At 44.8% G+C, this 25,299-nt stretch overlaps 7 protein-coding genes and 1 non-coding gene across 8 annotated transcripts; 6 read left to right on the top strand and 2 right to left on the bottom strand.

Moving 5' to 3' along the window:
• Positions 1–2,423: 2,423 nt before the first annotated feature.
• TrAFT101_002462 (uncharacterized protein) lies at positions 2,424–5,043 on the top strand (the record flags this gene model as incomplete). The annotated part of the gene is made up of 5 exons (XM_024899491.2): positions 2,424–2,562; positions 2,612–2,721; positions 2,768–2,907; positions 2,951–3,176; positions 3,226–5,043. The coding sequence occupies 5 exons, from the start codon at positions 2,424–2,426 to the stop codon at positions 5,041–5,043; spliced, it is 2,433 nt and encodes an 810-aa protein (XP_024763575.2).
• A 1,067-nt stretch (positions 5,044–6,110) lies between these two features.
• Positions 6,111–7,054, top strand: TrAFT101_002461 (uncharacterized protein). Its single transcript, XM_024910906.2, has 2 exons — positions 6,111–6,484; positions 6,541–7,054. Exons 1-2 carry the CDS (start codon positions 6,224–6,226, stop codon positions 6,922–6,924), a joined length of 645 nt encoding a protein of 214 aa, XP_024763574.1. The 5' UTR covers positions 6,111–6,223; the 3' UTR covers positions 6,925–7,054.
• A 16-nt stretch (positions 7,055–7,070) lies between these two features.
• On the bottom strand, positions 7,071–7,790 carry TrAFT101_002460 (uncharacterized protein). Its single transcript, XM_024901734.2, has 2 exons — positions 7,667–7,790; positions 7,071–7,608 (listed from the first exon to the last, which is right to left on the bottom strand). The coding sequence occupies exons 1-2, from the start codon at positions 7,726–7,728 to the stop codon at positions 7,299–7,301; spliced, it is 372 nt and encodes a 123-aa protein (XP_024763573.1). The 5' UTR covers positions 7,729–7,790; the 3' UTR covers positions 7,071–7,298.
• Positions 7,791–12,637: 4,847 nt separating this feature from the next.
• Positions 12,638–13,172, top strand: TrAFT101_002459 (uncharacterized protein). Its single transcript, XM_024907584.2, has 2 exons — positions 12,638–12,669; positions 12,719–13,172. Exon 2 carries the CDS (start codon positions 12,756–12,758, stop codon positions 13,059–13,061), a length of 306 nt encoding a protein of 101 aa, XP_024763571.2. The 5' UTR covers positions 12,638–12,669; positions 12,719–12,755; the 3' UTR covers positions 13,062–13,172.
• Positions 13,173–16,907: 3,735 nt separating this feature from the next.
• TrAFT101_002458 (uncharacterized protein) lies at positions 16,908–18,611 on the top strand (the record flags this gene model as incomplete). Its single annotated transcript, XM_066126613.1, has 5 exons — positions 16,908–17,072; positions 17,722–17,775; positions 18,138–18,264; positions 18,313–18,363; positions 18,424–18,611. 5 exons carry the CDS (start codon positions 16,908–16,910, stop codon positions 18,609–18,611), a joined length of 585 nt encoding a protein of 194 aa, XP_065982717.1.
• A 1,124-nt stretch (positions 18,612–19,735) lies between these two features.
• On the bottom strand, positions 19,736–21,022 carry TrAFT101_002457 (uncharacterized protein; the record flags this gene model as incomplete). The annotated part of the gene is made up of 2 exons (XM_066126612.1): positions 19,736–19,988; positions 20,853–21,022. 2 exons carry the CDS (start codon positions 21,020–21,022, stop codon positions 19,736–19,738), a joined length of 423 nt encoding a protein of 140 aa, XP_065982716.1.
• Positions 21,023–22,075: 1,053 nt separating this feature from the next.
• TrAFT101_002456 (uncharacterized protein) lies at positions 22,076–24,825 on the top strand. The gene is made up of 3 exons (XM_024910510.2): positions 22,076–22,823; positions 22,898–23,026; positions 23,083–24,825. The coding sequence occupies exons 1-3, from the start codon at positions 22,098–22,100 to the stop codon at positions 24,157–24,159; spliced, it is 1,932 nt and encodes a 643-aa protein (XP_024763568.2). The 5' UTR covers positions 22,076–22,097; the 3' UTR covers positions 24,160–24,825.
• A 197-nt stretch (positions 24,826–25,022) lies between these two features.
• Positions 25,023–25,111, top strand: TrAFT101_002455. The gene has a single exon. It is a non-coding gene; the product is annotated as a tRNA-Pro (tRNA).
• Positions 25,112–25,299: the final 188 nt, after the last annotated feature.

Below are 25,299 nucleotides of genomic sequence, written 5' to 3'. Positions count from 1 at the left end.
CTGGCTGTGTGGTAATCTGTGAGCACGGACTTTGATGTCTTGCTGGAATTGGTGTTTTGACATCTCTTACACCCAAAAATGAAACTGTAAGACCGTCGCAGCTGGATCACGAACTGCTCTCGATTCCGGGGCCCACCTTCAATTGGCGGAATTCATACAGCGCCAATTGCCTAGTTAGGAAGGTAGTGTCCCGGAGCAGAAAGGGTCCCGCTATTAGACTGTGACGTGCCGGACACAAGAATCAGCTGGGTGTCAAATGCTATCAAAGCGCTCAACTTACGCCTAATGGAAAGAAGCTTACACAAATGGTTCTAACATGCTTGTGTTTTGTAAGAGATCTGCATCGGGAGCCCCTGAAGTCAGTATGTCGCCCAGCTGCTCTCGGCCCAGCTGAAGTGGTAAGACGCTGGGCTAGACCAGACTGGTTTCTCTCTCTTACATTTGGGCTTACCCATCATTTTCCATCTATAGCGCTTATGGCGGCGGTAATTTAACTTACGCCATAGCTAGTACTGCTTGTAAATCTGTATATTTTGATTTGCGTCCTGATGCCTTCTTCAAACAACTGACTGCCAGCGCTATGATCAATCCGAATTAGAGGCTAGGTACGCCTACGCGCCGCCGTCCAGACCTAGAAATACAGAAATAATCTTCTGACAGTGGCTGTTCATGGCGGACTGACATCTTCGGGCCGCAAGCCCAAACATCTGCCAGATGCTACATGTAGTTACTCAAACTTTGCTATTCTGGCTCTATAAACATAACCGACATACCGATCTTGAAACAGGCATAGTATGCCGAAAAAAAGAACACTCGTGAATAAAAGGAACAGTTGGCTGAAATAAATGTGTTATATATACTTATTGGTATTGTATAAACAGATATGACTTCTCTAAAATAGATTATTTAATGTTGACCTAGAGCTAGGATCAAATATACATATGTAGAGTATAGACACAAAAGCCAAAAACATCGGACAGGCGCACATACTCACGAAAAAAGTTTACTTCTTTCGTCGCTCACCAAGAATTTGAGAATATTGATTAATGCCCAAATATGATACTCACGCAAATTATCTAGAGTGGCGTGTTGTGAGTAAAGTCGGCGCTGTTAATAAACAACTGCTAGTGCCTGCATAATCTACTACCCTACTACGACCACGGTAGTTCTCTTGATTTGTTGTAGCCCCTGGCGATTGGAAAGAAAGAGGTGTTACTACAATGTAGTAATTGAGACAAATTTTCATTGGGATGTAAATGGCAGCACGGCGCGTATGCCAAGGATAATAATATTGAACACTCTTACTGAGTAAAACACATATCCTTCGGATTTTTAACCGCGTATTTTCCTACTATTGCTTACATATTTAAACACAGACAACAGGTAACGGTAAAGGAATTGGCGCTACTGTCTTCAGGCTAATATTTACTCTATATATCAGGTGATGATCTGATGCAACTAGTATGTTTGTGTTTATCTTTGGCCGACTTTGAACTATTCTTGTTTACAGTCGGCTCATCGAATTAGGTGGAGATGATACACGGCACCTGACTTGACAAAAAAATGATCCGTAGGGTAATATATGTCTATGCGAGGTAGTATCAAACCAAAGATGTCCTTTCATTTAGCCAAATACCCGATCGGATTCCCCCCCGCATCGATCTGATTGTCGATCTCCCCTCGTTTTACTGTAGAGCGGCGTCAATTGCGACGCAACATATGTAGCCTAGACATTCCGTAGAGAGCTTCAAGAATACAAAGTATATGTTTTATACATAATTCTGAGAGTCTTTTTTTAAAATAAATGCAGCAGCTATTTCAATATGCGATTCAAGCATTGGAAAACTGCCTCATTTTTTGCCATATCGATCGCCTCTCAGATTGACGCTAGATTTGATCGGCTGGCCGACAGGAGTAATGATAGAACCATCAACAGTGCTCCCAATAAAGACCAATTTATTGACTCTTTGATCTCAAAGATGTCTGTGAGCGACTTGGGTAGATATTACACTCATGCGGAAAACAAAACTTCAAGCATTCTAAATGGCTGATACTATGTAGTCTTGCAGCTGCATCTGATGTTCGCTGGTGATATTGTTGGAAAAGATTCACATAATGAACTCTACGGTAATTGGTAAAAGGATCTCTATGTAAAAAGACAACTGACATATGACAGACCAAACAATGCACCTCAGCCCGAAATCTCCCATTGGTGTAATGCATGATTGGTTAGTATACTTTGACCGCAATGCTATTGCCGTGTCTTACATGTGGGTAGGTATCCTATGAACAAATCCTATTTCAACGCGGTGCAAAAGCTTCAATTGGAAAAGTCCCATGTTCAAATTCCTTTAATGCTCGTTGAAGAGTGCCTCCACGGTGTTGGATCGTTTAAGCAATCTTTATTTCCTCAGAATATTGCAATGGCTGCTTCGTTCGATACGGATATTGTATATCGCGTTGGTCGGGCCATAGGGACAGAAGCGCGGTCTATCGGAATACATGGCTGCTTTTCGCCAGTTCTTGATCTTGCCCAAGAGCCTCGATGGGGAAGGGTTCAAGGTGTGTAACAACGCCGACCAGGAGTCTTTATTTTACTAACATGCTATAGAAACTTTTGGCGAAGATAAAGTTCTCACATCGCATATTGGGGTTGCCTACTCTTCTGGTCTGTCCAAGAATAAAACGTGGTCAGAAGACGCGGTTTTTCCTATTATGAAGGTGATTTTCAGTCCTATTATAGCTGTGTGTCAAGCTAATAAGTCAGCACTTTGCCGCCCACGGTGCTGCCCAAGCGGGCCACAACACTGCTCCATTCACGGGGCTTGGAACTCGACAGATTATGCAAGATCTTTTTATCCCGTTTAAAGCAAATTTCGACAAAGGGGGGGCGAGAGGAGTAATGATGTAAGACCGCATCCTATCTCGCGAATGTAGCTAACTGAAACAGGGCATATCATGAAATTGATGGAATACCCGCTGCTGTTTCCCCTATGCTGTACCAGGCTCTAGAAGATTGGGGTTTTGATGGATTTACTCTAGCAGATGATACTTGCATGAGAAACCTTCTCACAGAACACAAAGTGGCAAGCTCTCAAGCAGACGCCATGCAACAATGGTTTAATGCTGGTGGTATGATTGACTTTTATGACTGGGATCTCGATTCCTATTTAACTGTAAGTAATTGTAAAAATATGTGTTGGCAATTTTACTAAACACAGATAGACCACGAAAGACCTTGTTGCCAATGGATCTGTGCCACTCAAGACTCTTCAATCGCATGTTCGACAGATTTTGGGCGTCAAGTGGGATCTCGGCCTATTTAACAATCCTTACATTCCCGATAATATTGATCCGCTTGCTATTGTTGCCAGTCACCAAGACGTTGCGTTGGAAGCTGCACATAAGAGCATAATACTGCTTAAGAATGACAATAGTACACTTCCGTTGGATCCATCAAAATCCAAGGTTGCACTGATCGGGCCTTTTGCCGATACAATTAATTTGGGAGATTACTCTGGCGCTCTTGGGCAGTACCCTGCTAAGTATGCACACACTCTTCGCCAGGGCATGCTAAGCCATTTGAAGAACAGTAGCTCAGGTGGACAGCTTAAATCTAGCTGGGGTACCAATAGCTGGGAATACAATAACCAATATGTGGTCCCAGGGTATCTCCTTTCTGCCCCTGACGGCACGGCTGGAGGTTTGAAGGCAACGTACTACGCCGAGACCAACTTTACATCCCCCAAGGCATCAAGATTAGAGGTTCCCGCCCAGGATTGGGGATTATATCCCCCGCAAGGCCTTTCTTCAAATAACTTTAGCGCCATCTGGGAAGGCCAATTTGAATCCCCGACGGATTTAGACGTCAATGGATGGATTGGCGTTGCGATTGGGCCGAACAGTACATCAAAGCTCTATGTTGATGGCAAGTTTATTGCGTCCAAGGGCTACGGCCCCGACGGCAATGTCTTGGGAAATATCGAAGGCTATGGGTGGATACAGCAAAATAATTCTATACCACCCCAGGATGGCGTAGAGTTTACATTTAAAAAAGGCGCCAAACACAACGTGAAAATTGAACTGCAATCGTGGAATAACTTCAAAAAAACAGCCAATGTCAATTCTGTTAACTCACAGCTCATTTTCTGGTGGAATCTGGTGTCGCCAAACGGCGATGCGCTCGACCAAGCTGTGGCAATTGCACAAGATAGCGATGTTATTGTCCTCGCCGTGGGAGCTGCTTGGAATAGTGATGGCGAAGGCGGCGATCGTGGAACTTTGGATCTCGCACCAAGCCAGGAGGCCTTGGCCAGGAAGATTTATGCCCTTGGTAAGCCAGTAGTGCTTGTCCTTGAAGGTGGAAGGCCATTTGCCATACCAGATCATTATCAACAATCTGCCGCAGTGCTGGATACTCATTTCGGAGGGCAAGCTGGGGGGCAAGCAATTGCAGATGTAATCTTTGGTGCGTTTAATCCAGGCGGACGCGTGCCAATCACGATACCTTACTCGGTGGGCCAGCTTCCAGCATACTACAATTACAAGCCTTCAGCTCGGGCAGCGCAGTATTTGGACATTCCGTCTGATCCGGTGTATCCATTTGGACACGGCTTGTCGTATACTACCTTTTCAACTTCTTCTCCGACTGCATCAATAAGAAGCACCAACTCAAAAAGATCCAGTGTTGATACACGAACTAATAGCCAGACGTTTGGTGGCGGTGATTGGATCGACTTCTCCGTGACTGTCCAGAATACTGGCACCGTTTCTGGCAGCTACGTCGTCCAGATCTATTTATTGGGCCGTGTATCCATCATTACACAGCCTGTAAAACAACTCGTCGCTTTCCAACGAGTGTATTTGGATGCCGGGGAGAAAAAGACTATTTCGCTGGAATTGGAAGTGGATCGATATTTGATGATTCTCGATCGGACAAACAAATGGGAATTAGAGAAGGGTTCTTACACTTTTTCCCTCTTGGAGAATGGAGGCAGCAATGCCGACACTAGTAAGAGCGTCTCGCTGCAATGCGTTGGCTGAGATTATACCTTAGTTGTAAGAGTCTAAAGCGCATGCGGTATGGAACAGATCCAGACTATACGTATACGAATAAGACGGAGGAGCTTCTTTCGGTTGTATGCTTATCCCGCGTTCGCATTTCTTTTCCTTTTTCCGGTGTCGCTTATGCTGTATTTAAAACTATTCTCTAGCTGTAGTTGCATTGAATTAAGCTGCATCTATTCGCGGCTACATGAATAAGCTTGTCTCAGCCACCATTTAGCATACCTTGAAACGAACATCACCTTAAGTTTCGCAACATATTTGTTGTGGCTTTTGAAAAGGCGCCCATGATATAGTGACTAAAATATTGGAATCTAGGTTATTAACGGAGCGGTATGCTGTATATTAGAGGTTGAACATTAACCCTAGCTATTGTTGACCCAGAGACAAGACGGAGCCGAAATGTCCACGCCATGACTACATATGCGGGGCGATATGGCCTGCTAGCGTATGACAGACGATTACATACGTAGAAACGGCAATAAACGGGCAGCAGTATTTACTATTCTAAACGGGCATATGAGCTGACGAGCTGTAGGGATTCGTTGAAATCGATCATTCGGGAGATGAAAGCCGTTCAGGCCCCCGTGGACAACCCCGCTGTTTGCCCAACAAGCCGGCGCATCTCTTACTCCGACTCAGCGGGCAGAACTGGCTTGGTCGGAAGTTTTTCGCGAGGACCCAAACCCACCACAACAAGATGACCCCTTTCCCAGCCAGATGTGGCCTAGCAGGTGCTTAATATAGCATCAGCAACGTGCACCAGCCTTTGTTCCATTTGGTCGGGATGCTACCCCACTCACTATCATCATAATGGACTTTTCGCGGAGTTGCTAGCAGCAAAGTATAGTCCACTCGCCGCGTGGTTGGATGAAGCCAAAGATATGACAAGGGTATTAGTAAACAGATCGGGAAGAGAGTCTTTCCTTGGAAACCTCGAGTTATTCCGTGTCAGGCTCAGCTCACGCGGTCATGGACGGCGGCCTCTCCTATCACGTCAGTTATTTGGAATTCCAAGCTATCGGAGTGGAGAGATAGAGTCCAGTATTTAAGATGTAAACATCTCCTTGATATGGACCTTCTCAAATTCGACTAGAATTAGAACATCCAGATTTTATTTTTGGCAATTTTGTCTTTCATTGTTGCATTTACAGCTGATATGCGTGCTACGACTTTCACTAACGCCGCCGTCCTCGCACTTGCTTCGCAGGCAAGTGCGGAGACGATTAAAATCGATGTTGGAGCAAATGGTCTCACCTTTACGCCTGACAGTGTAACGGCAAAAGTACACGACATTCTCGAGTTCCACTTCCACCCTATCAACCACAGCGTTGTAATGGGCGACTTTGCGAATCCATGCCAGCCAGCCAAGACTGGCGGATTCTTCTCCGGTTTTCAGCCTGTTTCCAGTGGAGAAGCTGTATGTATCAAAGTTCTGTATAGTAAACATCAGTTATCATCTAACACCTGTACCAGGACCAAGTTTTCCAAGTCACTGTCAACTCGACCGATCCAATCTTCTTCTACTGTTCGCAAAACACCTTCTCCCACTGCATCAGTGGCATGAGCGGAGTAGTGAATGCCAACTCATCCCAAACGCTTGATGCATACCAGAAGGCCGCGAAAAGTGAAAAAAGTGCGTCGAACCCACAGGAAGTTTTTGGAGGACGACTTGTTACTTCGGGATCTTCAACCACAACATCCGCTGCCCCTGCTGCCACCACTTCATGCACCGTTAGCAGCAAAAGCGGCGGCAACGGCTACAAGCGCTCAGATACTTGCTCCGGAGCTGGCTCTGTTTCGGCTTCCATTGGCATCGTTGGTGTCTTTACTCTTGGCATGGCAATCTTGTTGTCTTAGAGCATTTTATATACGGTTAGAGGTTCCTTTATGAAATTGGAACGCGTCCATGGAAGACGATTACTATTCGATATGTAAATAATGTTAAACGTAATGAATAATTGATACATTTACACACGCTATCTGCGGCAACACCTTAACAGACACTTCCCTCTATCTAAAGTTCTACGCAACAGATATCTAGTGTTAGAGATACTTGTGGAAAACTTCTCTTCCGGCTATTTTTAAGACCGTGGTAGAATTATGAAAATCGTTCGGAAACTTATAAGCTCATATATTCTTCCATATGTACGTTAGGTAGTTTATCGTCGCAATTACGCCATACAAGATATATGATGGACGCTGAGCTATATTCCAAGATTATCCTAGATGCATTATTGTGAACCACAGGCAAAGAATTTAAAGCTCCTGAAGACATCTCCTCCAAGACCAAAGCAGTTGCCACCGTCGGCGTCATCAACAACGTAGGAATCACCTGTGCAATCAAAATTGTCGCGGTAGAAAGTTGCACTGCAGCCCTCAGCAATGGTACCAGTCTGAAGAGATAAGATGTTGGAGTTGAATGAATAACATTCGTTTTCTGTGAAGGTATCCCAGGTGAAAGTAGATGCAGTAGACCCACTTCCGGTGCTGGGGCTGCTGAGATCGCAGAATCGGCCCAAGGGATACGCTGTCAAAGGAGCGCTACATAAATAGTTAGCAATCCATTCCAACCCGTGTTCAAAAGCTATCATGTACTTACATAGCAGACACAGTAGTAGCTGTGATAAGCAGTGCATTAAGTAACACAGTGGTGTTTACCATTTTGAATGGAGTGATTGATTGAATATGTCAAGATAATTCTAAAGAGGTTGTTACGAGTTTGAAGTTCAGTGGTCAACGACGTGAATATATATAACTTAGTGAGTTGCGCGTATTTGTGGATTTAAGCTATAAATAGAGCCATTATTGTAATTCTTGGATAATTTCGATTAATATTCTGGGCTCATTGGTGGAAGATAGATTTAAACAGAGCCATCGTCGGATGGTTTCCTACAGAGTTATACGTATACGTAGCATTCGGTTAAGGTCACTGCTTCTGGAAAAGTACCGGCCGGGGCAATAGGCATGGATCTTGGGTAAGGGTATGGGGTACAGTAGATATAAAAAATCGATATAAAGCAACTTGTAATCTGGTCTAGAGTAAAACCCTCCAAAAATGGAAAATATTAACAAACAATTTGGCATAGCGATCAATGATTTCGTGACTGTAATTAGAGACCTTTTGTGAATCTACAGCTTCTTTCTTTCATTGCCTTTTTTATCTAGCGACAAATTGCTTGGCAAGTCTTTTTTATATTGCATCATTAGTTTCTTTAGAATAGTTGATTCGAATCCGGCTAAAACATCTTGCTTTAGCCAAAATCTTTACACTTTTCCATTCGATATATCATCATTCGGTCGGTGTAATAAGCTGCCGATTGCACATTACTGTATATGAAGCGGGTGTAAAGGTCTCATTCGTTTTACATCCGTACAGTGATAACCTCGTCCGTAAAATGGATTCTCTCATAAAGGGATTACTATTCATACAGCTACTTTCACGTAGCTACTAATTACCTTCTGTATGAAGTTTAGCCCCTCACTTTTTGTTGGGCTGTTTTGTATTGTTAAGGCTGCTCGCTTGGTTAAAATTATGGGTCATTGGAAAAAAGAATCTCGGCAAGTAATACTTTTATAGTTAACTATAATGTATATTTGAAAACAATTTCTTTATTTGGACAATGAGTTTATCAGCTTTGTTTACGGAGTTTGGGATGCGAGTAAAGATTCCTTAGTGGATCCTAGTTCACAAATCATGGTGCTACTCGTATATCAATGCCTAATTAAACTCCATGATGCCTGTGCTGCTTTAAATTTATGTATTTTATACGTATCCAATGTTATTGCTATGTGTTCTTGATGAAGGAAAGAATTAGGTCTCTAATCTCCTCTGGCGCGTCTTCCAGCAAAAAGTGGCTGGCATTCTCAAGGTAATGAATGGGAGCGTTGGGAAATGCAGCTTTGAAGACTGGAATAAAGTATTTTGCAAGCAGAACCTTATCTTTCATGCCGTAGATCATCATAACAGGCTTGGGCTTTACAGCCGCAATTGCTTCCGCGATTCCCTTTTCTGGCTTGAAACTTCATGTAACGATGCTCTTCGGAAAAGAAATGACACCGCAACATTCCTCTGGTGTTGCAAAAGGCAAGTAATAGGCACGGAAAAATGCTTCAGAGGTTTCCTTTCGCTCAAAACCTTGAAGTAGCTTCATAAGATCAACTATGGCAACGCCAGCGTTGCTCAATGTTGCTTCAAAAGAGCCATCGAGAAACGCTCGATCCGCCCAGCCAAACCAAGCCGATTCTTTGCCATTTCCTTCGAAACATTTATCTTCTGCAGATTCTCCCATTGATAGCGTTGTATTCATGACGACGATACGGCGAATCAACTGCGGTTGTCTAAGCGCCAAAGCTCCACCAATCTGGCCAACCCAGTCGTGCACGACGAGAGTAATATCGTGTTAATTGAGTTCTTGAACGAGAATTTCCAAATTGCCTGTGCGTCTCTTCGCCGTATATTCGACGTCTGGGGTCTCGCTCTTGCCAAAGCCCATATAATCTGGTACAATGACCCTGTGATCTTTCGCTAATATTGGGATCACATCTCGGTACAAATAAGAGTGAGTAGGTTCTCCGTGCAAGCATAAAACTATTGGTCCTTGCCCTTCATCAACATAATGCATGCGGAAGCCCGCCGCTGTTGAAAAGTGTGGCTTGAATGGAAAAGTTCCATCAAAAGTCTCATTATCATCAATCATGGTGTGGGTACTTGGGAGTAATATATGTGATATATAAGACTTTGGTAAATTGATAAATTGACCGAATAGTTAAGATTAGACTGATAAAATTAGAGAGGCTATATATACGCATATATATATATAGAGTTTTCGTCCCTCCCTAAGCTCAATTAGTCATTATATGGCATATCCCTATGAGAGGCCCTTACGTAGATCATAGGATGATCCATCACTTACACGAGACCCATGGAAACGATATACCGAATTTCATGCATCTTTTACTTTGATATCTTGTCTCGGAGACTTTTTCGAAGTGATGATTCGATATCCATAAACCCTGGAGCTTGTCAGCGAATCATAGCTGCACAAGTCCCCATAAATGGTGTATTTGTCAGTTTTCCTTGAGTCTTAACTTGGGAATTTGCCAATAGCTGGAGTGGGCAATATGATCCGGTCAGTTAAGAGGCACACACAAAATCAGTTAACAAATTCACGGAAACTAAAGTGGAAAAACAATAGCGGATGCTGACTATATAAACCTGCGAGAAAAGGCTCGGTGACGTGAAGCTACTACCTGATGGCTTAGTTGGGAAAGCTTTCGCGACTACCAATTCACTTTTATAATTCGTAACACTGTCATTTATCTATTTAGACCATACCGCCACATTTTTATGATTGCTTCGGACTGAAGATTTGGGTGACGGAAATTTCCATGGATAGTATCGCTGTTTAGTAGATGGGGAGCAAAATATTGGAGAATTTTATAGTTATCAGTAACCAGCTTTACTATTACATACACTATTAAAGAGCTGGAGCAAAACACGCAGTGTAATCACTTTTGTCAATGCGTCAACTGGCCAAGGTCTATCACAAGCCAAGAATAGAGTGATCATATGCAATTATTTATACGAAATATAATTTATCTCTTTTGTTCCTCCACCAGTGACGTAATTTGCACAAGAAACCTAACTTGCTGGTGGATTTCTTACATTGACTCTGGAACATGACTAGCAAGCTCTTGCACTAAGTTGAGCTGCTCCAAAAGCGGTAATAACCTTAACCACTTATCTGCTGAAACTGTTAAATAATCTGGAGAGTCGGACTGTCTAATCTGTCTAACTGAGCGGACAATCCTTCTAGAAGAGGAATATTTCTACAAAGGAAGAAAGAGACAGGCATACTACATGACTTGTAAGACTGCTTGAAAGCCTTTGATGAGTCTTATGAATGCTATTTAGCAACGTTTGACGGAGTCGTAATCGCTGCCAGATTATACATTGGACTTTCGAACAGTTATTGGATCGAGAAATGCCGTGCGATTGTTGTATACCTGCCGAGGCGTCCTCTCGCCGAGAGGCCGATTGCCTTCGGACACGACTTTTTCACACCAACTAGAAATGACCCATAAAAACCATTAATTAAAGATGATTCGTTCTTTGGTTGGTAATATAATAGTCTCCTTGGTACTTCATATATATGCGTGAAATACTAAACGTAACTTGCTCGTATTTAAGCCGCATTAGACGTGTAGATGTAATCTGTACTAACCTTCCTAGAAACCCATCTGTGCGTTAGCGTATAGACTAAAGCTCTAAGCCGAGTGCTGGGTTAGAAAAGGTCGTTTCGAGCCAAGGACGGGCCGAGATCAGAGCTGGTCGGGCTTGTCAAGCAAAGTTGGAGATGCTAAGAGATCTAAATAACGATGATGTACAAAGATGCCTATATAAAACATGGACAGATTCTGTTACAAGTGCAATGCGCAGTTTTTGGTATTACTTCATTGCCGACTTGCGGACCTGAAAGTTTTGTGCTCCGATCTTGACGGTCAATTCTCTCAAAGATGATATTTCCCATAGTTCATAAGGCTTAGAGTAGACTCGGTAGTCTCAATGGGAATTGCGTCGTGATGTCGCCGCGAGGTCGCCGTTTATGGCGCGCATTAGTGGGGTGAATGCATATGCAGATCAATTCCTCGCTTCAGACAGGTGCGAAGTTGTACTATAAATGGAAAGCAACCTAGAGATATTATTGCTAGCGTGCGTAGTATGCACTGACGAGGGGTCACTTCTAACTGGTCATTTTACGACTTTTCTCGCCATTGGACTTCTTGTCTCCTCACAGTCCCTCATTCCTTTCATTCCTCCTGAGCTCCTTTGCGTATTCCAACCAATAGAAAGTCTGTTGTACACGGAATCTGACGCAGAAACTGTGCCGTGAGAAGCGGAGGAAAAGAATTAACACAACAAATACATTTGACGATGGCCCGCGAACTAACAAACAATGCCGACGAACCGCTCACCCCTCATTCTCGCAAGGCAATCGAAGGACCTATGTAGTCCTTAAATAATTGTACTATTACACTTACAGATTAATTGTTCGAAAATAAGCTGATATGAAGTAGAATAAGGCCGAATAGAGGATATATTACGCATAATTTTCTATCTGGGGCAGCCTCCCTGGAAGGTCGCAGACAGCCTCACGGCATCCATCAATGCAATGGCGTTGTTTCCAATTTACAAACATTTTATCCGTATGATCTTGGTCGCGGGTATAGATGCCGGTTGGATTATATAAACTTTTTAGTGTAAACGAATCCTACTGAAGTTGGTGGTATGATTCAGATTTCTAGGTTATAGTAGTATTATACGGTATAAGATGATCCTTCGGAGCGTTCTTGATCCAATCAACGTACATAGGCTGCAGCATGTGTTTTCATTCATTTCTATCTCAGTAAAGTTCTTCTTTCATTTCTTGATTGGGAAAAGTACAAGCTTCTCAAGATTGAGCCCAGTAACTAAATAGTCGTGTATAAATATTCCATGAGAATCCTCACAAGTAGGTGTTTTCCCATCGCCAGTTCTACACTCAAAGTTCTTCTTTACTCATTGACCGGCTCTCAATTTCCCATTCTACGATTGCTAGTCCGGTAAGAGATCCCTAACGATTTTCATAACTTTATTTCTGACGCTTTACAGCTCCATTATAAAGCAACTACAAGTCCGTAAAGCCACCATGCTCGCTCCCTCTAGTATCCTGAGCGTTATTGTTGCTGCCACCCTGCTATCCGGCGCAGTTGCAGACAATACTCTAGGCGGTCTCAATATGCAGGCATGTTGCCAAGAGCAATATTCCAACGGCTCAGAGCAAGCCATTACGGATGGTTCCGGCTGCAATGACTGGCAATGTTATAACCCAAACACCGGAAACGTTGACGGAGGTATCAACGTAAGCGAGTGTTGCCAAGTTACATACTCTAATGGCGCCGCCTACTCGGGGTGCAGCGGTGGTGAATATGGGTGGACTTGCTATGCGCCGTAATTTATTTTTTGTCTATTGATGATGTTGTTTGGCCGGGACTGGTTATCAAGCTGGATTGAACATGGGAACAAGATGAGCTTAGAGCGTAACTTCAATAGCGAAGCAGTTCAGGTCTAAACGATACTGATGAATCCTACCAATTAGGTAGACATATTTCGTCTCCCATTATTTCCTTTTACTTCGGCATTTACGGCCTGATTTAAGCATGAAGGGCGAGAAATGTTGGAGGGATGCTGAACTGCTTTTTACCTTGGCAGGTCGATGGCTAGGATGACTACCCTGTTAAAGGGTCTGATTGATGCGCAAGAGTTATGCTCTACCGACCGCTTATCTTGGACTTACTACTATTAATACATAGACCTCGAGAGGTAAATCGTCCTTGTTGTTGGTGTACGCTTGAATAAACATTATATTTCGGCTTGCATGTCATTGAAGACTCGCATGTTGCTGTCGCTTGTCGTCGGTGATGTTGTTGCTGGGAAGAGAGAGAAGTTGGGACTTTTTGCTCTATTGCCTAGGAAGTAATGGTCATCCATTGTCGACGTCGTTGCTCGGAGGTTTCGTCTTTATTGTCCCATCGTCGTTGTGCATGACGGATCATGAGAGAATGAAAGATATACTAAGCAGAGCTTGTCGGGCATCGGTGATGGTTTCGCGCATCGCAAACGGTTCCGGTCTTAACGTGAGACAGAGTCCCCACGAGTATATGCGCTGTTATTTTAGGTATCTTGCAAAGAGCGGTACAATAGCATCTGTCGAGGTATGACAGACAAGCTCATCAAAATAAATACCTGCATGTACGGCTATTGAACCTAATATTGGACGAAGACGAGAAGGAACAGCAGCTAACAAACGCGCGTGTGCAGCCTGCATGTGCAACGAATGTTTTCGGCGAATGTGTAATTGATGAGATGGGAAATGGGAGACCGTAAGCCTCCATCCAGATTGAAAGGACAGTTGGTGAGGCAATCATGTATTCTCCTTGCGCGGTTGTCATATAAAGATCTGATGATGTGGCGTGCACATTGACAAATATCTGTTTAAAGAGGAGAATTGGTCAAGACCAGAGTTGTCACAGCCTTTAGCAGTAATTCGGCTTCGCTGAGCTAGCTTGTAGGTCCCAGTTGCTGAGTCGCGGAATAAACTTCTAGTGCGATACAGATGGGCGTTGAGACTGCAGGATTCTAATTGTCGTCAGTCGTAGGTCAAGTAGAGTCCTTGTTGAAAGGAAGTTGCGCAACATTTAGTTTATCGTTGACCAAATGGCTGCAGGAAACGATTAGCTTGCAACGAGAGATCAAAACGTTTGCATGATTGCTCACCTCAGATAGTGCTTTCCTTTGCCCTTCATTTTGTCCTCCGTTATCCAGATGCCATAATTTGGCAAAAACGCAGAGAGAAGATTCTTGGCCGGCTCTTGATGGATACTGAGGGAGAGAAAGGCAGTTAATTGGGTGCTTTCTCGATCGCGACATCGCTGAGACTGTGGCCCTTGCCGCTCATCCAATTTGCTATCTGAGCTCTAGTGATGGATTTGGATGACAGCCTGAACCTGGAATTGTTGGGAAGTGCAATAAGCAGAAAAGACAATGGGCAGTATGTGACTGTGTGGTCTTGGCTAAATGTACATACTGCCACCTAGCAGCTGCTAACAGATGAAGAACAACTGCTGCCAACTGGCGAGGCATCGAACAAAGGATCGGTAAAATAATCTCAAATAGATCTTGTGTTCAAAAGAGAGAAATTCTGGACGTGTTTCATGCCAGAATCACACGCTTCTGTTTGGTTCAAAGGTTAAGTGCCGTCTCATCCTTTATTGCTCACTCCTGGCATCGAGTTCGCGCAGTGTCTTTATCGGCTTTCTATTCGGCTTGTCACAATGGCATCAGGAGAGGGATCCGGTCGCTGCCGACGTTGTGGACTCTGTCATCATGAAAGACGGGAAACATCCCCAAACTTTGCTTGTCTGACGGCGGCAATGCAGGGAGAAATGAATAGCAAGGCAATGAATCCATGGTAAGTCTGATTTCCACATCTGCTGCAGCTTTTAACAATATCATAGCAACGACCAACAGACTCAACGACGCGCCATACGATAAAATAGGGTTCTGGCAGTTTGGAAGACTGAAGCCCACAGTGGCAAGTTCGTCGTATTAGACTCGTCTTTGGCTTACCATCCATTGTCATTCTGATGGCCCTAAAGGCTGTTAGGCTTGAAATCTTTGCGATATCTAAAAAAAAAGTGTTGCTGAGTTTCGCCAGCGGGATATCACATTGAGGTGCTTTCCAATTCATATAGGATACCTTGAATCTTCTGCGCCGTACTCGTTGATCCCCGGGAGACAACAAACTTGTTCGCGATGATTCTGAGACTACTGAAGATGGCATTGGCATTTTTATGGCTCAAGAGAGAGATTTACGACGAGAAAGACGATTTGGGCGTGATTAAGTCAATATATTATACGGTGCTCTGACATTTGAACTACAAATCGGGTTTTGTTGATCGTGGTCTGTTAGGCCTAGTGTCATCCGCTCAAGGTAATCCTGCAGTCATTTCTTTTTGCAAGTTTGCAACATCCATGTTGGTACATATAGTTGTGGATGCTAAAAATCTTACGGGAGCTTAGTTGCACCACCTTCACTTCTCAGCTTGGCATAGTTAGACTCTAGATCCCCAAGTAATCATGCAGTCGATATTGCTGATATATGACACGGAGAGTAATTCATCTTAGCAAGTCATTCCAAGGATCACCACTGCGACAAGGTTCAGTGTCCCGGTCAAGAACTCCTAGTCAGTCATGAACTGTTCTGGGATTTGGTTGCTCCCGCGGCTAGAGAACTAACTGGTTCGCAGTTTGCAGTTTCCAGGAGACTTTCTCGAACGGAATTACATCTTTCCAGACTACATGCCGCAATCGGCCACCCGGGCAATTCCCAATATCCAGCCACCAGGGAGCTAAGCCACCGAGAGTAATTGCGCTAGGAATAATTTGTCAATATATATAGATGATGGTTGGTGAAACTAATGGGTGCATGAAAAGGTTCCCATGACCCCTATAGAGCTTAGTCCAACACAACCGGCGCAACTTGTCGCTGCTTCAACTAGCTCCGCTGGATGCTGTCTTACATCCTTTTCTCCTCTTCAAGAAATTTTGGCTTCGGGATCATCGTGTATTACGAAAGTTTCTGTCCTTTGCCGTCTTCGTTCAGGGCCCTACAGGTGAATCGATTCTAGCAGTAGTGTCACTGGTTGGGGAGCGGTCTGATCAAGATTGCTCTTGGCGCAGAATATTGTAGTTTATCGCACAAAGAGCTGTCAAGTCATCGACCTCGAGAAATTTAGAGTCTTCGTTGTATTAGCTGAATGCCCTTTACCTCGCTGGTTTGACCGTCACTACCACCAGCTTCATCTATATCTTCCCGCGGCTAAGTCTAACCATGAGAGCTCATCTAGAATCCCCGTCATATGACAAGGCGGCTCCTGATATATTGGTCATCTTGAATTAAGGTTCTCTGCAAGTTGATTGGCAATAAGATTGTCGGGCAGTTGTTGGAAGAGAGCTTAAGGGAGGGCTGCGTATGAAAGGGGCACTCTCCTGGCAGTAGTTCATTCATCAGGGGTCACAGTTGCTTTTCCCGTTTGTCCTTTATCGCGCGTTGTTTTCTCGTGCTGAACAAGAATACGTAACCAGATATTAGCATAAGCTGGCATTGAACAAGACAGTTGAACACGAGATGGTAAACCGCAATATCAACTTTAATAAATAATTATTAAGAGCTTCGTCGCCATGGCCGCCGCCAAGTGAATAGAAAAAAAGAAGACAAGGAGGCAACTGCGAAAACAAAATGTTTAGAGATGAGAAAGGAGTACCAAATGAACACGATAGAAGAAGCTTCACCACTATTTCCACTGCTTCTGCTCGCCGGCTGGCTGCCATTCTGCCGACCCCGTATGATCGAGTTGGAGAAGCTCTGCAAATCTCTGGAGGTCCCTATTCATCATCACTACAAGTTAGCATTTACTTGTCGTCAACCGCCAGTTCCGCCTTAAAAATTTCAGCTCCATCTTCTTGCCTCTGCTCCATAGATTCCATGTACCTAGTTATCAGCGCGCTTCCCAGTAGCATATTATCATTAGCACTCCATTTTCACATACGCAAATTCATTGTAGGAGGAAGAAGCGCAGCTAGGATGTCTTTGTCTTACGATATTGATGGAGAAAAACAAAGCATTGTCAATGCCGTAGCTGTTGTAGCTATGATATCTACAGCATCTACCCACTGCAATCTTTACAAGTTTCTGACAGCTGCCCACACACCACATCCCTGGGACATGTCGGGCTGGCAACAGCTGGTGGCTTCAAAGTGAGAGCGTGGTGAAGAAAAAACGCGTCGCGTCACCAGTTGGCGTGTCAAGTCTGTTGATATAAATTCCAATTTCCGGTCAGTATTTTCGATTCCTCTTTCTTTCCCCAGCTTCACCTTCATTGACGCCCACGGACATGCAAGTACCTTTTGGCAAATACTTTTTTATGACTGTTTCTAATGAGGATATATAGTGTTTTCTTTTTGTATCATTTATGACAACGTTTTTTCCTTGTCTTCATCTGTTGGTATTTCCTTGGTCGCTCTGTCTGCAGTATCTAACTGATCTTGGATAGAATTCCGCTGCAAACGTTGGGCCCAAGGCCAATATTCTTTGTAAGAATCCTCATGTTCGTTGATCTTCAAATGGCTATCTAACTGTGGGATAGTTTTTATACAGATATACTCGTCCGGGCCTTGTGCCTTCTCTCTCTCTTTTTTTTTTTTTTTTCCGTCAGTATCTCCCCAACTGGTTGTCAAAAATGCCTATCTAACTGTGAATAGAAATATTCAATCAAGTTCCGGCCTTTTGAGCCGTTGTTCTCAGTTTCCCCCTTTGGTTTGGCTCGCAATATCTAACTTATTACTGCTCAGACTCTCTCTCTCTCTCTCTCTCTCTCTCTCTCTCTCTCTCTCTACCTCTCTCTCTGAGTAAGCATCTATCTCTTAGGTAGCTCAGTAATGTCACATTAGCTAACTATTAAGGTGGTAGATGTCTAATATCAATGATGTCGCCCGAATATGGAGGGTGACGGAGCGGGTGCTTGGGAAACCAAGCAGTGGTGGTGGTGGTGGTAGTGGCGGTGGCAGCGGCGGTGGACGTGGTGGCCGCGGCAATGGTAACATTTCTCTCTGCCATGAGTATTCTTAGCTAACGACTACAACAGGCCGGATTGGGGGGTGTGGTGGTGGTGGCGGGAGTGGTCGGGGGGTGACCAGTAAGTCTCAACTTCTTTCCTCGTTTTATTAATTCTTACTGACACAGTCTAGAGCGGAAGGGGGCCTTCGTGGTGGAGGTGGTCATGGAAGCAGTCTCCCTCCACCAGAGCAGCAGCAGCAGCAGCCCCAACAAGAATTCCTGCAGCAGTTGGGGCTTTTGCTCCAACAACAGCAGCTCCAGCAGCAGCCAGGGGGTAAGGAGGGGAAGGTGGAGGAGACGGAGTTGGTGAAGAATAAGAAGGACTAGAAGAATTTTTTTAATGAACATCTTTATTTGAATCGAAGGCCTACTAGCTGTGTCACCCCAATGTTAATCCGTTTATGTGAAAATCTTGTTTGATGGCAACTCCAGTATCGATCATGGCTTAGGATCGTCTAGATCGGCCAACACTACCTCTTCCCAACAAAGCTATTCAGCTGGATCGGTCCTACTTAACGATGCCGGTTGGCCGTACAGGCTCGCTCAACGCTGGTTCTGCAAAACTGTGATGGTATGATGGATATCGAATGTTGTCGTTGGCATGAGTCATCCCAGTTACATCCAAATCGCATTGGTGTCACTCTTGTCTCAGCTGTTGTTGTAACATTTGGTGACGTGATATAATTCTTTCCGATGGGTTATGAAGAATTTATGGCACTGTGAACAGTCTATTCAACATACATTATCTGGGTGTTTTGGATCAAATTTCCAGCTCGACTGGTAGTGCTTCTGTTATTGCTACAGTTGGCCTCTTGTCGCCGTCCTTGGATGTGATCCAATGGGTGTACAAAGCGTCAATCGGTACCGTACCTCCCTACAGTACTACTAGTATTGAAGTTAGGTAGGCAGAGTACAACTGTATCTGCAGCTACATGTTTCATGTGCCCAAACGTCTACTACCGAGCTGTATACCCATGTACACAGCAACTCAACTTGCTCATGCCATCATCAACACGCCCTATAGAGTCTTTTTAGGTCAACCATTTCTTCTCTGTCGGACTTGAGATACAAAGCCACGCTGTTTGGTGCGTTTCCAGCGCGTCCAAGATGTGTGTCGTCGTGATCCGTAGAGACTTCCACGCTGTGATCCGGTCGGTGCACACATCAAATCCAGCAAAGAAAAAAAATGCGGCAGACGCACCCGCTGACCGCTCAGGTACTTTGATGGGATGGCACCTGCCTCCATATTCAACGATTTAATAAACGTCAAGCTAAAAGTCGCGAGTCCTTCTCCTTTTCCACCACCGCGTCTTCATTTCCATCCTAAGAGACTTCAACATTGTTCAAAAACACGACCAAAACGCCTTGAATACTGTTCAAGTATTAAGTCTCTGTGACTCCAGTATACTGGAGTGCCCTGACTCGACTAACTTCACCGTTTTCCCCTATCTCTATCTCCCTCCCATCTCACTGCCCTCCCCTCGAGTCTTTCTGGCTGGAATATCCCCAGACAACACGCGGGGACAGAAGCGCATTTCTGAGTTCTTTGTGAAGACTCCAACTGATTCGAACGAGGCTAACAATTCTTCACAGATGACCAATTCCTGTGGTGACACCTCTGCTAAAGTTGAGATGGCTCCTTTGGCAAGTTCGAATAAGAAGTAGAAGACTGATCCTGCCGATGGTGCAGGACGTCCCGTTCCCCTGCAAACCAGGTCTGAGTCCAGCTTGAACATCCAGAGGACCAAGACGGTCACGACGGCAAAGCCCGTGACCGAGGCAAGACAAAGTAGACACGACAGCCAAATCCGTGTCGAACAAGAAGACAGACACGAGGGATAGTTCCGTGTCGAATAACATAGACACGAAGGATCATTCCGTGTCAAACAAAACATCCGGCGCGATGGTAAGGCCCGTGACCAGAAGGATGAACAAAGCAGACACGAAGGGAAAGTCTATGTCGAACTTCTTCTCTCTCTCTTCAGAGTAGAGGGAGGGTCGTGAAAGTTCGTTTTCCTCTACGAACAACCGTCGTGATGGCAGTGATACCATCCCAGCTTAACATCACCTAGGACGGAAGTGGTAGTGGTCGTGGAGGCTCTTCCTCCATAGATAACCGTCGTGATGGCAGCGATGTCATCGCAGCTTTGGGCCAGTCGGAAGGCCAAGCTGGTGAGGCCATTCCTCCTCCTCAGAGGAAGGTCCGCGGCGGCGTGTACCGGGCAACTGGTATTATCGACCAGGGGAAAGACGTCCGTCTCTCCCGCAAACAATGCGAACACGCGTTCGCATTGGGCTTGTCTGTGGAGGAAGACCTCCCACCACAGGAGCAGCAACAGCAGTACCAGCAGCAGCAGCGCCAGGAGGTAGAGGAACCGAAGCAGCAGCTCCGGGGGATGGGGGAGGGAGGGGGGGGGGGGGGGGGGGGGGGGCCGACGAGGAGATGTCTGATGACGAGTTGGTGTTTGAGAGGATGGTGGTCAAGAAGGAGGGGAAAGGTTGGGTGGAAGGACTTTGCTATTTATACCACTTTTTATTATGAATCAAAGCTCTTCTGGCTGCGGTTACTTCCTCATCAGCGGTATCAGCGGTATCAGCGGTAGAGATGCTGTCAGCAATAACAGAGAAGACCTTGCCTCTGTTGTTCGTTTAATTCTCTCCTGAATACCCCTTATCTCTTCGATCGTGTTTTCCACGTCGCGATTTCCATCCGCCTTGAATCTGTGGATGGCAGGCATCAGTTGATGTTTACGATTGTACTTCTTTTCGGATATCGCGTCATGTTGCTCGTCAAAATCGTCAACCGGAGGTTGTATTCTCAAGGGGTGCGTAGCGTTCGGGTGGCGGAAGACGCGGGCGTGATTGGTGTTCCTTGACGGGCGCTACCCTACATCAACGTATGGAGGTGCTGATGGACTTTTGAAGTCGATTTCATCGATTCACCAAGGTCCAGTTGCTAATTCTGTGTAGTAGGGAGATGTGTGTAAGTATTTGATATGTAATACGCAGCTAGAGTGCATTCACTGCCTGCTTGTAGGCGCCTTTTCAGATACTTGTGTGTATGTAGATACATGGATATCTAGGCAGAAATTCCAACACCCGAATCTTAATAGCTCAAATTCTACTTCATTTCTTTTTATAAAGTGGTGTGGCTTTGGACTCTGGCAATTAGACCAGTAGTCGCAGGGTTTGCAATTAGGCGAAACGCTGGCGATGGGGTCTGTGAAATGGCTGCCGCTACGGACAAATGCCAATATCCTGCTCTCTACGCTTCCCGATACTTCACCAGGTGCTATCCTTCACTGTCTTGCAGCCTGACTACTAGTATCGATGTGACAAATTAATCCATAGCTAAAAAAAAGACACGCTACATCATATTGTCTGGGACGCCCGGGTTAAGTCGATACGATTCATGATCAAACATTCGGCTGTGCTGTTTACATGTGCATGTAGTTAGTACACCTCAATATTCTCGGTCGTTGAACAGCGATATATTTACATCATATTATCCATTCCAGTAGTTTTAATCTGGACTCTGTTAAAGATAGAATTAATCACTCATTTCTTGAATGCTTCCATCTTGCTTGCCCCAGAAACAGGTCGACTATATGGATTGAATCTTGGAGAAAAGGATGTTTCCTGACTATCGGCATGGCATGCCGCTAAATATTAGAGATCTGCGCCTAAGGCAGCGGTGGGGATGCTGCCCCACGGGCGGGAAACTGTCATAAGAGGCGCTGCCCCGTTCAATGCTGCACTTGCGAAGTTGTGACAACGTGAGAGTCTCAAGTCGCGTATAAACTCCGCAGCAATATGGGACGGCAGCCTTCTAGTTTAAGCTGTCATACTTGCAGAAAACGCCGAATCAAATGTGACGCCAAGAAGCCCGTATGTAGCCAATGCGAAAAGTCAAGATATGAATGCCTTGGATACGATCCCATGCTTCGACTCGAAAACTTTGGAGTTGGCGTGGGAACACAACCGGGCCGCCAGAGATTGGTCAAAATAAGCCAATTCAATTCTTATCCAGTCAACGCCCCAACCAAGACTCATGATACTATTTCGTCACATGGCCGTACCAAGTGTCGCAAACAGAAAGGCCGGGGCCAACAGACAGCTGATAACTCTGCCAATTTAACGACGGACTCAACGACTACAGAGACGGAAGACCCAAGACTGACGCTGTCACATCGCCTAGCAAGTTGGCCTATCCAACCAAGCCTAGAGCCGTTCACCGACAATGTTACTTTCTCCTACTTTTTTGATGCCTACAGCTGGATTAACGTACACAGCATTCTCCTCCAAGATACACCGATGCGTCAGCATCTCGCTCAGCAAAGCGACGAACTTTGCTATGATAGCCTTCGCGCTCTGACATATGGAATATTTGGTCAAGATCACCAAGTAGACGGTTTGAAAAGAACAGCTCGCCGCATCTACGGCAAAGTTCTACAGCAACTGCAGTCGAAGCTTGGTACCGCATCGAAATCGGAACTAGCTTCCCTCATTAAACCCATATCTATTATGGGATCTTATGCAGTAAATTTTCCTTCATCCTTATACGTGCTGCGTGCTCAAGGGTATTCAAGTCGTGCAATTGCTGATAATAGCAGATTACCGTTGAGTCTGATCTTCGCTTCGTACACCATCAAGGGCTGGCTCGTATTCTTGAATTCTGTGGTGCTGAATATTTTCAAGACTCAAAAATATTGCCAGTGTTTGAATCTTGCAGATTCACAATTGTTAGTATATGCAACTATGAAGACCGCAGAAATTGCCATATACTAATTAATTGTAGATTGCAAATGCGCTCGTTCAGAGAAAAAACACCCTCATCAGTGAAGAGAGATGGAAGTCAGTACCATGGGCGCTACGCCCCGACGTGAAGACACATACGAGCAAACTGCTCGATATTATATCCGACTTTCCTGGAGTCATCCAGAAGATGGACAAGATTCTAAACGAACGTTCTCAATGGGTCGCAGGTGATACAAGTATAATTCGAGAGGAGACACCAAACTCTATACCTGATTTACAGAAGCAACTGGAGTCGATTTACTTGGACCTACTCGCGTGGCGATATCACTGGTTTCATGATAATTATCCTGTCGCACAAGAAATCGTGGACTGGGCGCTCTTCAGAGTCAGTGATGAATCACATCGACCAGGCATTTATACTCCAGACGTTTATGGGCTAAACATGGGCACGGCTGCCAGCCTAGACGTTCCTTTTGGACTAAAGGCTTCTACTAACAAAGAACCTGAAGCAAACGCTAAAACATTTGCTTTGATGCAAGAAGCTACGCTGTATTTAACGGGCCTTATTTGGGTGGGACGTATGCGAAAAAATCTTGCCGGTGCTGCTCGAGCTTCAGATGCTATTGACTTTTACAATGCATCGTTTTTCTCAACATGCCGCTGTTATTATGACAATCTTGGACCGTCTAGGCAGCTTTGCCAGGTATACCCAGAGCCCAACGAGAATATGGAAACAGCGGCATCTTGGAATATTTACACCGCCAAAATATCCGAATCGCCGATTAGGTCGTTAAGCTACGACGATAGCAAGGCTTCTCCCATTACCACAATTCACAATTCTTACCCAAATCCTTTAGCTATCAGCAATGGAATGATGCTTATTCCCGGCGACGGTCGCTTCGTGGGTCAGTTGCGAGTACTAAGCTGGCTAGTTAAACAGTTACCCAACAGCAGAGCTTATGTTTTAGGCACGCTTGCGGCAATGGGATTGAGCCACTGTGTTCACGACGTTCGTCCGTCAGAAGGGAACGAGGATATTGCAGAGACTATTCGTGAAACTATGAAGAAAACGAGATATGGAGATGCAGCGAATATCCTGTTAAAACAGTATCGGTAGTAGATCTACTCTACCGATTACATTAAGCAGAGCCAGGGGTATATGGACATTATAAAGTCGCTGTTTCATCATGTGTTATTCTCTATATTCGAAATGGCTTGCAGAGACGATATCCTTTTATTACAGGAACGTATTACATGTATTCATGGTTGCACTCATGTCTCGGCTGAAACGTGCTGTTACCTAGGACTGGCCTCTCCTGACATGCTGGGCTCCAATATTTCGGTATCCATAACGAATAAAGCCCTCTCTCTGGCGATAATGGTTTTCATTGTCTGACTAGGAGCTAAGGAATTGGAGCTAATATGCAGTGACATAAAGTCAATCACAAGGCATGTGTGTCTTGAGGGGTTGTTTTGTGACAGCCGTGATTCGATTAAGGAACAAATGGTAGTATTACTGTTATATATATGCAAAGGGTATAAGTTTGGGTATGTAAAGATCTCTGTGGGTAGGCGCACAAAGTCTTTTCACCGAGAGGTCAATGGGGAGAGATGAAGTACTGAAGTTATTGAGAGAGTTGCAAGAAGCATTGGTATCTCTCTTTATAGTACTCTCTTCCTTATATTACTGGAATCTGTGTAAGAATTGGCTCTCGCCTCGGCCATTTAGGGAGAATGCCAACGTAGAGAAGGATTGGAACAATAAAATCAGTATGCAAATTCGGAAGCCGAATATATCCATATTCTTCACTTGAAGTGGCCAGCGGTATGATTCTCGATTAGAATCAACCTTACAGCTTGTATGCGAGAGTTCATAGGCTCAATCGCCGGCCCGACCTCTCTCATCCCTTCTTTCTTTCCCACATCATCATCTCGCAAATCTTCATGAGCTGACTATGTCTGCAATATTTCAACTTCTTCGGTCTGGTGGTCTAGTGGTATGATTCTCGCTTAGGGAAAACCCCAAGTCGTTCTGCGAGAGGTCCCGGGTTCAATCCCCGGCCAGACCCGTTCTTCAAGAGTTTCTCTTGAACATGTTTTTTTTTTAAACACTTGTTTTTTTGAATCGTGGCTGGTCGTCAACGGCCCCGATTTTGGTGGAGCTAAGGCTTGCAGCGGTATTTAGCGTTGTGCGGACCATTTTAGCGGACCAGTAGTGCTTCTAGTGCCCTGGCAAATCGGCTCAAGCTGGGATTCG

Source organism: Trichoderma asperellum, chromosome 2 (genome assembly GCF_020647865.1).
Source record: "Trichoderma asperellum chromosome 2, complete sequence".
NCBI classification, from domain to species: domain Eukaryota; kingdom Fungi; phylum Ascomycota; class Sordariomycetes; order Hypocreales; family Hypocreaceae; genus Trichoderma; species Trichoderma asperellum.
The sequence above is the reverse complement of the archived record's forward strand: the minus strand, read 5'-3'. Positions and strand labels throughout refer to the sequence as shown.